Source organism: Macaca thibetana, chromosome 6, assembly GCF_024542745.1.
Source record: "Macaca thibetana thibetana isolate TM-01 chromosome 6, ASM2454274v1, whole genome shotgun sequence".
NCBI lineage: Eukaryota > Metazoa > Chordata > Mammalia > Primates > Cercopithecidae > Macaca > Macaca thibetana.
The window spans coordinates 51,978,639-51,997,452 of NC_065583.1; the positions used below are offsets into that span (position 1 = coordinate 51,978,639).

The following is an 18,814-nucleotide window of genomic DNA, read 5'->3' on the forward strand; positions in this document are numbered from 1 at the left end:
GTTGGGAGCAGATGTTGAACTTCAGAATATTAAAAAAGAAGAGTAGATATAACAAAGTAGAGCTAGTATGTGCAAATTCTTGTTTGAGTTTAATGGTACTCTCTGAGGTATGTTATACATTAGAGCTATAGGTATATCTAAGTTTATAGCTATATTTACAGTGATTCTCTTTTATTGAGTTGGGATGACTTAAAGGAAAGGCTAGACTGATTTAAGAAGAGAGGTAGAAAAATATTAATCAAACACATATGAAGAGGGAAAGCCAATGACTGGGAGTTAAATACTTTCAGTAAATATGCCATTTGGCACAATTAACAGTGTACTGACTTAGAAGCTTAGAAGTTGGATCATGAAGCCAGTGAAGTCAATATTGTAAATTTGATCCTCTTGTGCACTTTACACACAATAACATCCTATTTTATAACCAGAGATCCCATTTTTAATCAGCCATCTTAAAATGTTGATATCATTCTTCATCTTCACGGTAACAGTGAAGTAACAAATGCCATATTTTGAAAAACTGTATGTGCTAATCATTATTATAGTTACTTTACATAAATTATTAATTTTAAGCATAATTATAGCCTCCAAGGTGGATATTACACTTCTAATTTAATATGATGAGAAAATAAAGATAGAGGAAAAAACACACTTTCCAACACTGCATTGTCAGTAATTAGTTGACCCAAGCTTTGAACTCAGGTCTGTCTGTTTCTCCTGTTCACTTCCTGCTATAATTCACTGCCTGCTATAATTCACTGCAACTATTTCCTAAAATAAAAAAAAAAAAGTTAACACTAGGACTCTCCCACTGCTGTGGCAAACAACTACACACACAAAAGCTCTTACAGCATGTCCTCCTTGTACTTCATTTTCTTATACAAAGAATAAGACATTTTATGCCCATTTTCTTCTTAGTATATACTGATAACTATGCAGTTCAACAACTGGCCAATACGTAATTTGCCTTTCATTCCTCTAAAAATGTATCACTTAGCTAGGCAAATTACAATGGAAGACATGATAAAGTACTAAGAAAAAAAAAACAAAAACAAAAACAAAACAAAAAAACGCTTCTTGAATTTATTTTCCAGCTCCAACAAAAATGATTTAGCAAACTCTAAGTAGAGCACAGGGACTGAAAACACCCATGTGTGTCTGCACATGTGTTACTCATACAATATATTCAACGTGCGTGGCCAAACTGGACAAAGAGGGCTGCATGGCCTTTAAAAAATTCTAGGAAGTACATAGCTATAGGGATAAAATCGTCTCAAGAGAAATAAATACAACATTCCTGAAGTCACAAGTAGATGGTGCCTGTGATAGAATTAATAACTCCTGCAGAATTTTTAAAATAGAATGTTATACAAATTTAGCATTTCATTATTAAACTAGCAAATATTAATGGATCACATACTATGCTGATAATTACAAATATGGTGTTAAACAAAAATAGCATATTTTTTTTCTCATCGAGCTTAAGGCCTAATGGCATAGGAAAGACAAGTGAACATAAAATTATAAATGTGACTAGAGCTAAACGATATGGATACAAACATGGTAAACATCACTAAAATAGTCACTAGCCATAGGAGGTATCACTTCTGGGATCACTTCATTAAATAAATGATATTTGAACTGAGAACTACGTGATATCTAGGAATTCATCCATCAAAGCCAAGAGAAAGCTGATCGATACACATTTGGAAATGCCAGATGTGGGTGTGTGTGGCAGAGGCTGGTGGGTGGCAGTAGGGGCATGGTCAGTGTAAGCACCTGTAAGGACTCAGAGAAGGAAGAGGACCTTGGTGTGACAGGAGACTGGAGAGACAGACAGGGGCAACACATGTAGACCTTAAGGTCCAAGCTAAGAATTCTGGTTTCTTCCCTGTGAGCAATGTGAAATTAACAGAGTTGTAAGGAAGAAAGTGGCCTTACTAACCTTTAATATTTGTACGATATTAGGCACTGCTGATGTTTTCCAAATAAACATGGTAGGTAAGTTTTAATATAACTTGCCTACAGTGAACAAAAGTAGAAATTAAAGTGGAATAAAAAGGGGATTTGAAATAAAAATCTGGGAAAATATATATTCACATAACTACAGTCAGAATAAAAAGAGTCACTGATTTTTAATGGTATTTCTGTTTTCTATGCTTAATGGAAATATGAAGTGTTACAATTAAATAAAGGCATCAGTGCTAAGTGTGCATCTGTATTCTGTGAACTGTTTCCAGGCATACTAAATAAATATGAAAGAATATTCTTTAAAACTCTAATATCTTTACATTTTTTTAGTCTTTCAATTTTTTTTTTGAATTTCTGCACTATAAAAAAAAACTTCTGCCATCACAATCAGGTGGAAAAAGCTTATTATAATTACATTTCCTAGTTGAAAGTCTGAGAGCCTGTTTCAGCTAAGTATTTGTTTATTTATTTTTTCTAAATGAGTGCTGGCAGATTTTTGATGTTTGAGACCTATCACCTTTTTCACCACTTTGAAGACTGCGAGTTTGATCTGCAATTTACCATAGGCCCTACTCATTTCCGGGCTTTAAGATGTTCAGGCTCACTTATCTTTTATTCTGTTTAGGCCTAGCAAACAATTTACATTCATACTTTAGAAGACTGTGACTAATCTTCTTTTCTGAAGGACTGTTTTATCTAGAATGAACTGTTTTCTTGATTACTCAAACATAAATGGCCTGTTCTTTGTATTAAAATTAATTCATGTATTAGGCTCAGAATTCTTGTTCTTTTCAAAAAGAAATTTAAACTAGGAAAATGTTGGTATATTTAATATAAGCATATTAATGATGAAAACAGCATATTTAGAGTGGGCACAGTGGCTCATGTCTATAATCTCAGCACTTTGGGATGCCAAGGTAGGAGGACTGCTTGAGCCCAGGAGTTGAGACAAATCTATGGAACATAGTGAGACCCATCTTTACAAAAAACAAAATTAAAAAAAAAAATTAGCTGGGCCTGGTGGTGCATGCCTCTAGTCCCAGCTACTTGGGAGACTGAGTTAGGAGGATTGCTTGAGCATGGGATGTTAAGGCTACAGTGAGCCGTGCACCACTGCACTCCAACCTGAGCAACAGAGTGACATGCTGTCTCAAAAAGTACAGTATAATTTTAAAAAGAAAAGAGTATATTTGACATAAGCATATCAATCATGAAAATAGATACCAATATTAAGGGTACAAGACACATGCCCAGGTAACAGACTAATGTAAACACAGAAAATGTTTGCTGTTTTCCAGTAAGCTTAAGATCCTGAGTATAAAGCATTTTCTGTACATAAACCACATTTTGGGATCATTATATTTCAGTAAAGACAATATCATATTTTGTTGTAAATTACCTTAAACGTATACTATGTAGATCATTCATAATTTTAATCTCACATTCCCTGAGTATTAGTATTTATAGATGAGAAAACAAGAGAGGATGAACTCTGCTGTTAAATCTATTTGGAACATTATCTCACATCTTCTGACTCCTCTTGGTTGTATGCTACACTGTCATGGACCCTCTGTTTCCAAAAATGTACTCCCTGATAATGTAGCAAAAACATTAAGAAAAAAATAAAGATGGAAAGCTGAAAATCTCAACATTACTATTCTCAATGGTTGCTTCAGGCTGTTACAAATCATTATTTTCCAGTAGACATCATTCTTTGCATTGGAGAATAAGGTCTGTAGAAACCTGATAACATTAGCCAATGCAAATTAGATTATTCCCTTGCTCTTCTAACTTATTAAATGTACAACAGATGACTTCATATTTTCATTATTGGGAAATGGGCTTGTTAGGATTTTTGGCTCATATCACATGTATTGTATGTCATCACAAAAATCATTTAATACCCATTGCAAGTCTTCAATAGAATTAGAACTATAATCTCTTAAGTTAAATTCAATGTAATTTGTGTCCCCAAAGATTGCAGGGATTAATATTTATGAAAAAATAAAGAAAAATTACCTGCTCCTCTGGTGTGATTAAAATCCCCTTTAATGATCTTGCATGATTTTCCATTGCCATTGCATACACCACAATGATCTTCCCTTGCAAGAGACCCTAATAAACCATCACAGCCAACTTTCTGTAACAAGAGAATGATAGCACATCATAAATAGAGGTATTCTTTTTTGTTTTACTACTAATTTGGGACATAGTCTCTATAAACCAGATATATTTAATTGTAAAACTTATAAAATGTCATATTATAAAATGTCATATTCTCTGGTGCAAGCTAATACAACAAGCCAATGTCAAATAACACAATCTGTAAAATTACCTAGATAGTGATGACAGCTACCCTACCTACATACCTTCCTCTCTCTTTCTCTATTTCTTCCTTTCTATCTATCTTTCTATCTTTCTTTTTCTTTCAGATGGGGTCTGGTTCTGTCACCTAGGCTGGAGGGCAGAGGCTCCATCTCGGCTCACTGCAACCTCTGCCTCCCAGGCTGAAGCCAGCCTCCCACCTCAGCCTCCCAAGTAGCTGGGACTACAGGCATGTGTCACTATGCTGGATTAATTTTTGTGTTTTTTTGTAGAGACAAGGTTTCAACATGTTGCTCACGCTGGTCTTGAAATCCTGAGCTCAAGTAATCTGCCTGCCTTGGCCTCCCAAAGTATTAGGATGATAGGTGTGAGCCACTCTGACCAGCATAGAGTATCTTTTATAGTAAGTATTAAATTACACCATAAAGTAATTTGGAAAAAATATTATTGAGAAAAATGTAATGTACATAAGTCCCAAAGGAAATCACATTTCTGTTAAATGCAACATGATTAGTTTAATTCCTTCTACTCAACAAAGAACAGATATACTTCACTCTATGGATGGCTTAACTTTTAAAGTGATTGTAAAGTAAGTGCTAAATGGTAAATATTAACTTTCTGGAAAACTAAGCATAGCTGTTTATTTTTACTACAGTTCATAAATCAACTGTAGTTTATTTTATCCCTATCTCCTTTGGCAGCTAGCACATGAATGTGAGTAAGAACTCCTCACAACCCATGGTTGCTTTAAGAAAACACGAACAGTTGGGGAATTAATTTTTATAAGCTCCCAGAAGAATTTTGTTAATATGAATCTTCTAAGGCCCAATCAATTGCCTCTTTTCTTGTAAATAATGTTTGCTTCCCATTGATGAGCCAAAGTTGTACATACTCAAAGGGAAGAATTTAGTATGTCAGTACTGTCAGAAATAAATGGTAGTATTACACAATTCCTCCTAATCAAGATGGATTTGGAACAGAGACTGATGATACATCCATTTATAATAGGTTCCAATTATTTTAGAGGAAATTTTAAAATATTAAATGCAACGGAAAGAAAAACAGAATCTTTGTGACTGGTGCTGCTGGTGTTGGGGTGGGGGAAGCTAGCAGATTATTAAATGCAGCTGCAGGATGGATATGCTGGGAGCAAAAGTCACATTAAAACTGCACAATACAGCATTCCTTCTTTTTGTCAAGGGGGTCCTATCAGTGTCAAGAGGTACAAAATGTTAGCACAGAACTCTGATCAGCAAGTCAAAGCTTATTCAGGGAGAAATAAAGAGAATGTCTAGATGAAAGAAGTAGCCACAGGAAATGCTCAGAACACAACCAAGTATGTGAAGAGAACATTAAGCAGGAGCCTGAACTGGGAGTCCTGGGTTGAGAAGAAAAGTCTCTCCATGTTCAAATGGGGAAAAAGTTGAGGAGAGCTGGAGTGTTTTTGAAATGATAAAAGTATCTTTATTGCTCTATCCATGGTACCCAGATTGCCTCTTGGCAAATGGTGAGAATACAGTAAATAATAGTTCAACTACGAAATAAGTTGGTACTTAGCAGTTTCTTAGTTTTTCCCAATCTTTTAACTAGGATATTACAAGGTCTGTAAATCCAAAGTAAAAGTAAGGAATAGACATATATACTACAGGTCAATAATCATATATTTTTTTAAAAAAAGATAAATATTTTGTATCTTATAATTGGTAGCTTTAAGTATCCACACATATCAAAATATGCTCACATAAATCCAAAAGTTGAAGATGAACTACTTTGAAGAGGCAGTGCCACATCACTGGTAGCAAGTACCTGAGGTACCACTGGTGTGTGGGAGATACGCAAATAACATGATCATACAGGCTCCAGCCTTCCTTATCGTTTTCAGTAAGAGAAATGTCACAGAACCAAAATGGGTCACCAGAGAAAGTTGTCTGCCTTCGATTGCCTTTCATTCACTATGTCTGTAATGCTGTATTCAGCTTTGGTGCTATATATTCAGTGATAAAACACTCTACTCAAACCCCCAATTGCTAAGGGTTGTCAGAAAAACTAAAGAGGCATGTTTTCAATTTTATTGAAAGACTAAATGAAGCATTTTAATTAAAAAGCCAGAATCTTGAAGTGTTTTAATGCCATTATAAGTCACAATCCATTTCAAACAATTCTAATTTAATTATAATCATCAGGTCCACATAGTATTTGTGCAAAATCTTTGTTGTTTTTGCTGTAATTTTAATTTTTACCCAGGGACTTTGTAAAAGATTTGGCTTATACAATACTGTTAAGTAAAAAGCATAGCAATTTAGGCTATTATATTTGACATACACAATTTAAAAAATAAATTCATTTAAGACATACAATAATCTAATAGATTTACATATAATGATGAGATGAAGGCTTCAATAGTAGAGCATATCTGAAAACAAAATATGTATAGGTAAAACATCTTTAAATTATATAAATCAAATAAAATATAGATATTTTTTAATGAAAAACTACATTTTGGTAATTGCCATATTCTGTTAAAGAATAAAAGAAATTAATATATAGTCAAAAGACTGCTTCTTATGCCAATGGTTTTACATGATTCTATGCTTTAAACCTTATAGCCTACTGGCAAAATACAGAATCTCAGAGCTGGGAAAGCATTTAAGTTTTGTGTTGTTCCCAGCTTCTTACCCAGAAGTGCATATGCTTCTATTGGACCATGGATTGATCCATTCATTGCTTGAAATTGTTTTCAATTTTTGGCATTTGTGTGCATGTATATGTATATGTGTATGTGTGTGTTCAGTTGTACATTTTTCTGAGGAAAAAGAAGTTCATCAAATTCTCAAAGGAGTGTATATAGCACAAAGTCAATGACCAATGGTCTACCAACTTTATTTTACAGATTAATTAATGCATGCAAATATATTTTAAGTGATTTGCCCAGTAACAGTTTCCTAAAGGCTGTCGTGGACTCAGTGCCACTCCACTCAGCAACCTCTTTCATTGCTAAAGGATTTATTTTTCTCCTGCTTCTGGAAGGTTTATCAGAAACTATCTAGACTAAGGAAACCTGCTTTCCCCAAGGTCGTAGCCACTTCCTGGGGCAGCTTGTATCCAAACAATAGTAGATGCTGAGAGTAAATGGCCTGATTTTCTCACCCAAAATGGTAACAACCCTCAAGCCCCAGGCCAGTTTAAGTGCTTCCCACGGGGTCAGCTAAGGTCTTCTGACTGCACCAGAGCCTGATTTCACCATGTGCCCAAACCTGCCTCTTCCTTATCTCCACATAGATGATGATCATGAAAACACTTGGCATTAAACTTTGCACATATTGATCTTCCAGGGAATGTTAACTTGAGACAGTGGGAGAACCATGACTAGCAACTGCTCACTTCTACACTTTGATCTCTCCACTATGCTCTTCATAATCACTTTAACAGGAATTCTATTTTTTCTAAACATAGATGAAAAACACACACATGCATGTGAATGGAAATTTTTTAAAAGAAAGAGAAAAGCAAATAAAATGTTTATTATAAGAAAGTTGAATATGCATTTAAAAATCATCTGATTCAAGTATATTGAGGATACTTGAATATGAGTTATAAGGTCAATTTTATTGATTTTTGCCTCATGGCTCAGTCTTAGACACAAGGCATGGAGAACTAGAGTGCCTGAATTTTTGGTCTGAAATATTTTGATATAAAATGTCCAAAGTGCTCCAAGTTTAAACCTGAAATATGTATATTACACAATCAAAATCTCAGATTCTTTCAGTTAGTAATAGATTTTATGGAGTACCAAGTCAAACGCATCATTACACACATGAAAAAATGAGGTTTCAAAGTAAATCAGACTTGCTCAAGGTCATAGTCAAGGCAGGACTATAGCAGTATCTTTTGAATCTTAGTCCAAAGCTTTCAACCATACTGTGAAGTTGCTCAATGGTCCCCCAATTTTCCTTCAACATATAAATTCTTCTTTTTGGAATGTCTTACCTGGCACCTGCCATTTGCACAGATATCTAATCCCTGATACCCACAAGAAGTTCCATCCATCACTTTTTCTGATAGAAGAATAGGCTGTTCTTTTCCAACGGGAGAGCAAAACAAGGCACATGGCTTTTCTACATACAGAATGGATAAAAAGAAATGAGAAAAAGTTACTGCATACATATTTTTATCTTAAGCTTCATTTGTCAGAATGGTTATTGAGTAAAAAATATAATTCAATGCTAATTAAGTAATGTAATATTGGAGTAGATAACATTAGAAGATTTCTATGTGTAATACATTAGGTGCCTGGAGATGTTCAATGAATATTAATCCTCTAAGAAATCTGGCTTCAAATTACCTTAAAATGTATCATTTGTTATTTTATGGCTCAACATATCTAGCACACACAATCCAGACCTCCTCCCTGAATAATAATTGGCACACCCCAATTTTATGATCATATTTTTCTGAAATGATATCCTCTTCAACTTTAGTAGGCACCAGGATTCTACCTATCTTTAAGTCGTGGTTAAGATTTACTTCATGCTTGAATTATTTCTTGATGTCTTACTTCTAAATTTCAATGCGCTAATTTTTATTTCTACAAAGTTGACATTTGCTAATTGAAAAAATGTCTAAAGGGAGAAACAGGAGCCTCTAAGATGAGAATTCTCATGAAATTTTCTATTACCCAGATTGTAGTAACAATTGCATTTGTAAAAAACATTTCTGTTACTAGGATTGTTACTACACTGCAACAGAAATATTGTTCTGAAATGCAATACCATCCCACGAGAGCATCCATAGTTATGTGCAACTGCTGATGCGCTTGGGAGAACTCTGTCCCCTTCACCACTCACGCAGAAACCATGTCGTTGTATACAATATCTAGGTTGAGAACCATAAACCCAGGTAAATAATTCCCAAACAGCTGCCAGTCTTCATAGTGCCTCATTCAGCAATGAGATAGGATGTTTGGGGTTAAAACACTTGCCTTTTAGGCTCAGAATGTGGCACGATATTTTTAAAGTGTTGTGTCCATTTCTAAGCCTCCTACAGAAGAGCTGTAGTATTTGGTAACACCACTAATACTATTATCCAAATCTGAAACCTCAGAGCAATTTCCATGCTACATTACTACTCTATTGGCTTGACACCAGTCAGGTCCTTTACTGTTTATTAAGCTTATATAAATAGAATGGAAAAAAGTTTACGGTCTCTGACACTGATCTTCCCTTATGTCTTCAGTAAAGTTCCACGTATGCTGATGGGATTCTATAAATACCAAATAACAGCCAGAGGCAAGGAACAGGGTATCACTTTGCAAAGAGAAGACAGACAGTTAAATGAGCCTTCAGAAGTGAACATTTCAAACAGTTTTCACATGTGGCTTCTGAATACTGTTCTCAACAATTTTGGGGAGTTGGAACATGGCCTTTAATGTGCATGGTTTTGAAATTTTCCTTTAAGATGCCATTATAAGCTGCAATAAAGCATTTCAGTGTGCTCTCACACCTCAAAGTAGGTTATGTTTATTCAATGACTGCTTACTATGTCATATCTTTGAACTTAAAAACAGCTGCTATAATTGCAACACTTTAAAAGTGGTATATATAATGCTCTTTCTGTAGTTTTCATTGAAGAGAAGAGCAAACCAGATATATGAATAAATAATATTGAAAGGAGTTAGTCTCCTAGAAAATTCCATTAATATTTCAAGCAAAAATTCAGATAAAAATCTTTGTATTTCTCCTTTTATAACATATTACAAATACACTCTGCTGACTTCAGCTGTACAGATGACATAAACATTTGATACCACTCTTCATTTTTGGAGTATGCCCTCAAGGCTGTGACATTGTAGTGATCCATGTAACATGCCATACTTGGCAGGCAGGCTCTGTCTTGATTTAAGAGACCAACTGTTTCCAAGATATGCATTAGACATGGATTTCAGCCAAATTTTGGCACACACAAAGTATGTGAAATACCTGAATGTTGAAGCCACGCATGTCTTTTCTCTAAAAATAAATGTTCACTGCTGCATTGCTACCCCACATTTAATTCTCCTAGGCAGGGATCCGTGTATTATATAACAGATATAGCCGCTTGTATTTTAAGGTGTCACATGTTATTAAGACGATGTTTTTTAAAGAATTGTATATTTCCATTTCTTCCATAGTGCTGTAATACATGTAGGCTAGTGACTGTTGTATATTTTATCTGAAATACAGACTGATGAGTTTGATTGATACGTGTTGCAAAATCATCACAAATGGTATCCTGCTGATTATACAAATAGCTATTATGGATTATTTGATGATATAAATCACTTTATAAGAGTCAGGAGTCCCTTTAATTGTGATTTCTAACAGCTTTAGTGTTTTAAATTGATGCACATCCAACTCTGATTTTCTTTTAATTTGGAGAACACCTATTTTCTGTATCTTATTTCACCCATAATTAAATGGGTTTCAAATAAACTTGACATTATTAACTGTCACAGCCAGTTGGAAGTAGAAACAGGATTAAGACTCAAATAATCAGAAAATTTTCATGATGTGAACAGTCATATTGATTATATTGTTACAATAAAAAGTTACTGTCTATGTATTCAAATTTATTTAACAAATATTCATTGGACACTTAATATACAATAGATGATACACTAGGGACAGACATTAGGGGGAATGCAGACACAATAAAATGTGCTATTACAGGTTGTGTGTGTGGTACTTGGAAGGCACACATAATTTGGAGGATCAGAGGGATTCTTTCTTCCTAGAGGAATTGACATACACTGAGTCCCAAAAATCAGCAGACATATTCAAGGTAAATAAATAAACACCAATGTCAAAACTTGAGAAGGAAAGCTTATTTTGCCAAAACCCAGCTGGTATAAAGGCCCAAAAATAAAAGAGCAGATGTATCTAAGGGGTGGAATGGAAGTCAGCCTGGCCATATAGGAGTCTACAAAAGAGAATGATGGAGATGAGGCAGGAGAAATTAACGGGGGCAGGCCATAGAAATATCCTTATAAACCAGGTGATCAAGTTTGTGCAACTGAAAAGCAAGTGTTACCTTCAACGACATGGGACACACTAGAGGATCAAATGGACATGAATAGGAAGGGTTATGATCGTGAGTTTGGTCTTAAACCTGCAAATATCCAATTAGATATATCAACGAGGGGAGTTGTACGTACAAGTTTGGAGCTCAAATGGAAAATCTAGTTGAAGATGTAAACTCATGTATTATTTACATATTTGAAGTAATAGGAACAGATAAGATCACCTAAAAAGAAAATGCAGAGTGAAAACAGAATAGTGTTTGAAGTAGGCAGAAGGAGAACACGCCAGAGATGTAGCAGGAAAGCCAGGTCAGTGTTACAACACAGAAACCAAGCAAGGCACACGAGTGTTCCAAGAATCATGGGGGTGGGCAGCCACCTTAATGTATTTAAGAGTCAACTAAGAAGAGGATGGGAAACTATTTATTAGGTTTCATTTCCATGAGACTCCTGGATGACATTAGAAAGACTTGTGTTGGTGGAATCCAGATTGAAGGGAAGAAAACAGGGCTGGGATACAGGCAGGTCTTTTGAGAAGGGTGTCTGTGAGGAGAGAAACGTGTAGGTGCACCAGCGCAAAATGGCTATGATCTTGAGGGGAAGTTTTTATGTTTTAGTGGGAGAGTCTTAAATATGTTAAAAAATTAAATGTGAATGATCCAAAACAGAGAAGATAAACTAGATGAGAGAAAGTAGGGGTAATCAATAAGATAGCTGAAAAGGGAAGATGGGGATGGTATCAAGGCCACAACTGGAGGGACTGGCCTTGGAAAGGAGGAATTAAAATTCTGCCATATAGCTGAAAGCAGATGAAGTATCTTAAGTTAGGCTAACGTGTTTTGATAGCAGAAAATAAGGAGGTAATCAATCTGATGGCTGCTATATTTCCTCCCACCACCACTAGTAGAGGAATAATCTGCCCCATTGTTTGGCTGTTTCCATTACTGCTTATATGTAGGTGCTATTCTGAGAAAAGGGTTTCATCAGATGGGGGCACTGAAATGGACAGCCAATGGAGTTTAGGTTATTGAGAAGAATCTAATTGGAATGATGGAAAGCAAAGTTCAAATTGACTAAGGGGAGAAAAGAGAGACTAGTGGCATCATAAACAATGAAATCAGATAATCTGTCACCACTTTTGGTAACTGCAACTCAGCCCACACCCACAGCCCACTCACCACGGGCAAGTATTATCATTTTTTTTTTTTTGATACAGGTACAACTTTACCCAGGCTAGAGTAAAGTGGCACCATTTTGGCTCACTGTTACCTCTGCCTCGAGGTTTGCCTCAGCTTCCTGAGTAGCTGGGACTATAGATACATGCCACAACACCCAGCCAATTTTCTTTTTCTGTATTTTTGGTAGAGACAGGGTTTTGGCATATTGCCCAGGCCAGTTACAAACTCTTGACCTCAAGCAATCTGCTTGCCTTGACCTCAAGCAATTTGCTCCCAAAATGGTGAGATTATAGATGTGAGTCAACTAGCTTGGCATATCATTCTTAACTAATAAGGCAGCAAAAGTTTTCTTAAAATTCTTATTTTGAAATAAATATTTAGAGTAACTTGCAACATAGTACAGAGAGTTCCCACATACCTTTCACTCAGTTTCCCCTCCATGGTTATACCTTAGTAACTATAGAACCACAGCAAACCCAGGAAACTGGCATTGGTACCTGTGTGTGTATAGTTCTACGCCATTTTATGACATTTGTAGATTTGTTCAACCACTGCCGCAATCAAGGTCTGAAACTATTCATCAGCACAAAGATCTTCCTCATGCTACCTCTTTATAGTAATACCCATCCCTCTCCGCACCACCATGCCTAATCCCTGGCAACCACTAATTTGTACAAATTTGTTTTCCATCTCTGTAATTTTATCATCTCAAGAATATTATCACATGAAATCATATAGCATGGGACCTTTTGAGGTTGGCATTTTTCACTCAGCATAATGCTCTGAGATCTATCAGGATGTTGCATGTATTAATCGTTTGCTCCTCTTTAGTGCTGAGGAGTATTCCATCACTCAGAAGTATGATTTCTATATTGTTAGTGTACATTTAGTTATTCACAAAACTGTCAAACTATATTTTCCAAAGTGGCTGCATGATTTTACAATCCCACCAAGCAATGCCTGAGAAATCCAGTTTCTCCTCATCCTCACCAGCGTTACTGCTGTCACTGCTTTTTATTTTCATTGTTCTAATAGGTATAGGGTAACAGCGCCTCATATTTTTAAAATATATTTTTGTCAGTGCTTGTGGTTATTATATGTCAGTACAGGTAGAAAAAAATAAAGTTTAGAAATATTTTGAAGATAATATGTACAATAATCTGACTATTGTAAAAACACTTGGCAAACCTAGAAATCTAGTTAACAAAGATGGTGGTGATCTGGTTGGTCATACCTTCATCCAGGACAGCTTGCCACTGAAGTACATGCTTTGGGGAGGAAGTTCTAACACTATACGCCTGACATTGCCAGTCTCTGAATCCAGGCAAACCTGCAGGACAAGGTGGATTCTCACATATTCTGTATTGTTTTCTGGGACCATTACAATCCCTTGCTTCAGAACCTAGCCTAGAAAAGAAAGTACAAATAATCAGTTTTACATTTTTTATGTTAACTACCCAGTTTTTAAATTAAAAGCCACTATATTAATAATATATAACCCTTTATATTATATTTACTTTTGAAAACTTGGACACATTAAATGTTAGTAGTAGCAAGATATATTTATTTCTTTGACTATATACATTTTCTAACCCTTGATCAATATACCTTCCACAATACATGAGGAATAAAAGCCCACTTGCCATGAAAATGATAAATTGGAGTAAAGGGCAGAGACTGAGGGGAATATAGCCTTCAAATGCCCATTAAGAAATCTGGTTCTTAGAATTATTAAGGAGATGTTTTTAAATAAGTTCATATAAATTATTTAAAACTGCATGTGACCTCTACACCAATAGTTTAAAGCTCACAAGCTGGAATGACTTTCTCACACTTTCCTAGAATTCCTCTAGGAATAATGGGGTTTAACACAAGCTGATCCCATAATAATTCCTGTCTGTACCTGTGCTTAGCATGTTTCTGTTTTTCATTAGTCTTAGCTCTTGCTGTCATTAATTTTGTTCTCATTCTCTTTCTTATCATCCTTCTGCTCTTCTCCCAGTTCCTGTAAATGTTCACATAATTTTTCTAATACACATCTCCCTGTTTATTGAAATATTTTATAGATTTACTCAAGAAATAACCTTTTGTAGCTTTCATTATTTATTCTTAGAAGGGTTGGTCTTTATTTTCTTCTTAAAGGCAGTTTTTATTTAAAATAAATAATTTGAAGGACTTTTCTGTTTTCCAACATGAGTAGAGTTTGAAGGGCTTCTTTTGCTTTCCAACATGCTTTGTCAGTAAAACCTTTGCATTCCAAACTTGAAGAAATGCCCTCCCCCAACCAGGAACTTTGAGTTTACCCAGGACATTTGCGCTCTCGACTGCTGATCCCAGCACTGCAGGTTCGGCTACAAGGACTCCACAGGCTCCACTCTCCGGCCAGATGTTCAGGTGCTGAGGTCCTGCTGGTACATTCTCCAGCCTTACACCACTATTCCAAAAGTTATGTCTTAGGTGAACAAATCAGGGCACAACTGAAAATCATTCTCTGGCCTAAAATGTCACTGGAATTGCAATTAAATCAGGTCTACTAGAGCCACAAACACGGGGAATTAGGAAAGACCAAAAGTAAGTTGGCACTTGTTTTTTTGTCATAGTAATATAATTGCCCAATTCTCACAGATACAGTCTCGTCGGGAAAGCAGTGCACAAATATTTGTTATTATAGTACTAAGAATTCAGTTCCTGTGATGGAGATAGGGTAGTGGGTAGGGAATCCGAGGTTGCACAACCAGGAAAGAAAATTCAACACATTTAAGAAACAGATAATAATTTAAAGGGACAAAAAAATCAGAGTAATAAGAATGGAAACAAGAAATAAATGTCCTACGTCAAAGCAGACATTTTTAGCGAATTTAGTAATTTTCATATGAAATGTCAGTGACTCGGTACTTTTTTAACTTTGCAATTTTTTAAAAATACTGTTTGATTTTAGCACTTTCCTTTATGCTTTTTTTTATTTTTTTATTTTTTATTTTTCCCTGAAAGAATTCCCATCAACTTCAATCATTAACATTATAGCAAGTTGGTTTGAAAGACGTGGGCAATTAGATGCTGAAATTCTGTCATTTCATGCCAATTATTCTGTACTTTACTTGGTATCTATTAACTGGCAAAGATAACTGGAATAAAAGAAAGGAGTGTAGTCATTCTCTTTTTTATTTTTATTTTATTTTTTCATTCACTGAAAACAAAAGCAGTGAGAGAGATTGCTGATGGTCACCCAGGAATGGTTGCTAGAATTTGGGGAACAGGTTATTAAAATTTCTCCTCATTCCTGAAAATCAAATAGATGATGGTCATAGCAAACATGGTAAAAGTAACAAAATCATATTGAGAATAATAAGTATGATTACAAGCATTTAGATTAGTGATTGTATAATGATGCGGTTGAGTAAGTTGATCCTCCTAGCCCTAAAGGAACTTCTACACTTAATGGCAACACAATTTACAAAGGATTTTGAGGAAATTACAGAAATGCTCTGATTTTCAGCTTGCTTATTTCTAAAATGTGAATGATAATCATATTTACCTATCAGTTTATTTAGGAGTTGAATGAAGCATTAAACACAATGTATAGCCCTTACTAAGGATTTAATAAGGGCTAACTATAACAATAATAGAGTTATAAGTATCATTATGTTAATACTTTCAGAATTCTAAGCAAAATTCTGTTCATTCTTATATTTATTCATCTGTTTTTATAATTTACTGTGAAAATATTTTTATTGCTATTTTTAGAAAAGAGAATTAAGAAGACTACACTATATAGTTTTGTGTGGGCTCCATTAATGCCTTACTTTTATAGGCAATACAATGATTAGTTCCCATAGATTTTCTCTAACAATGTCAACATTTAAATTCAACCTCTTTTAGATTCAAAAAGATTTTAATCTAAACTTGAAAAACAAAATAAACATCAACAACTCAGAGAATATCAATATGCTAAGGCTCTCATTAAATAAATTTGGGTTTTGTACAAAGATGCAGTTTAAAAATTGGAAAAGGAGAAACAAACCATGTGAAAACTTCTACATTACTTACTTGTTTTAAGGACTTAAAAATGTTATGCCATTCATGGAAAAAAAAAATCCAATGTGAAAGTCGTCAAACTTCAATTGGTCACATTGTTTTAGCCTACTTTAAGGGTGTTTATGTTTCCCAGGGTGCATATCATACCTCGTTGGCCATTTAGCAGCAAGCTGGCATTGAAAGACTGGGCTAGAGTTCACAGCAGACTAAAATATTCTGGAAAGGACTGGGACCTAGATTTGTACATCATTTAAACTGTAACACATCTGGCAGATGAAGAGAAATGGACACCGATATGCAAAGCAGTTTGCATACACAGATCAGTGAAATTTGAAGAAAGTATAGCACAATATTTAAAGTTTGTCACCTTGCAGATAACCAGATGTCTGGATGAAACTAGAGGGTATCTGCTTTTGTGTCTTCTATATGGTTCTGTGCTTCAACAATGAGGAAAGTGTTAAATGTTCTGTTTATTATACAGTATGTTATATAAGATATGTAAAATAATCCTAATGATGCTTTCCATAAATATCATTAGGGTTATTACGGAGAGCAGCATGATTTGTTTCATACAACATTTGCATTTTTTAGCCTCAAAAAATAAGTTATGTATTGTTGAAAATGCTAAAAAATTGTCTTATCTATTAATTCAGTCTGATTTATAAAAGTACTAAGGAATTATGTAATATAGACCACCTGAGGACAGTGCATGACCTAACAGACTAATTATAGTTCTATACTCCCAAATTTTTATGTGGACATGTCTAGGAAGTTCATGAAAACACACATTTGAAAGGGGTCTGTGAAGATGTCAAAGGAGTCTGATCAGCCTCTGATCAAATCTTGTACATATATTGTGGAAAAGAGAAGCGGAGGAAGGAAGGCAAAAAGCTGTGTACATATGCACATTGTGATATGTTAGGATATTACAGTCTTTATTGTTTCCAATAATAAATTATGATGGCAATTTCAAGAATCTCAATGAGGGAAAATAAATAACTAAAATATATTACATAGAATCCTTCCAAACAGTCTAAAGTTCTAATAACTTGGTGTTTAATGTCTCTTTCCCCTCTTTTCATTCCTAGCAAGTACTGAAAGTAAAATACATACATTTATTATTTTTTAATAAATCATTTTGCCCACTAATCTCTGTGAAATGTAAATGCCCACATATTGATATTTGTATTGTAAGTTGCAAAATATGAAAATTATATTAAAAATATAAAAAGAGAAGAAAAGAAGTTGTTTTCAATTTGCAATATGCTGTCCATAAAGAGTATATAAGCCTCTTTGTTAAAACTCATTCAGAAGTATAGAATTCTGTAAGTACCTTCTCAGATGTAATATATACTCTTAGATTAACTAGATTTATACAATTTGATTAATATCACTAGAGTGTTATCAATTGCAAAATCCCAAGCTTTGTCTCTTGGATAGCAATGTACTGAACTAACAATGTTTAGTGCGAGGTTGCAAGCATTCAAATATTTTAGCACTCCTGCACACAATGGCAGAGTGTTGGAAGCTATTTTCACGATGGCTTCTACAAGAGCTGGAAGAGATGAGTATTTGAAGAAGCCCACAAGGCCTGGAAAACTGAGAGGTTCATTAGTTATTTCAAAATACAAAGCATTACAGAACCTCTAAGAGTATCATTAACACAATTATAGGAAAACAAAACATTTTACTTTTGTTTAGTAATTATAGTTTTAACTGCCAAAATAAGTTTATTTTGAAGATTTCAAGAAGGCAAATTATGTTCATACACACAAGGGAAAAAATCATAGCAGAAAAATATTGAAGGTGCCAGATCATGAAAATAAAGAGATTTTTATATTGCTAAAAAACTAAAGATGAACAAGTTATGTGATGGTTGAGGACTCATGTTTGGTTATCTCTTAATATTACTGCTTTTGTGTTTCAGGGATGATAAAAATGATTGCTGGTGCAAAGTTTTATGATTCAAGCAATAAATTACTCAGCACAATATCAGGAGGCTTGCTTGATATACACAGGTTCTTGTACTTTTGTGTATATATTTAAAAAATAAAACAGACCCAAATTCTGATGTTTTGTTTAAGCTTATAGGAAATATTTGGAACAGTCTGTAAACAATTAACTGATATTTCACAGAAATTCCCTCTAAGGAATCAGTTTCTTACTGATAATATATAGTGATAAAATATTTCTATTTTTTTTTTCAAAAATAGTTGGGATGTAAACAATTTGTACATTTTTCTTTTCTAAT

General features: G+C 34.6%; 1 protein-coding gene across 3 annotated transcripts in view; it reads right to left on the bottom strand.

Moving 5' to 3' along the window:
• The window catches only part of ADAMTS19 (ADAM metallopeptidase with thrombospondin type 1 motif 19), a 283,788-nt gene that overhangs the window by 83,146 nt on the left and 181,828 nt on the right, over nt 1–18,814 (bottom strand). For all 3 annotated transcript variants that reach the window (XM_050792704.1, XM_050792706.1, XM_050792705.1), the window contains 4 exons: nt 14,832–14,962; nt 13,763–13,935; nt 8,284–8,411; nt 3,991–4,111 (listed from right to left, as the gene is read on the bottom strand). In XM_050792704.1, coding sequence (XP_050648661.1) covers nt 3,991–4,111; nt 8,284–8,411; nt 13,763–13,935; nt 14,832–14,962 — 553 coding nt within the window. The remainder of the gene's footprint in view (nt 1–3,990; nt 4,112–8,283; nt 8,412–13,762; nt 13,936–14,831; nt 14,963–18,814) is intronic.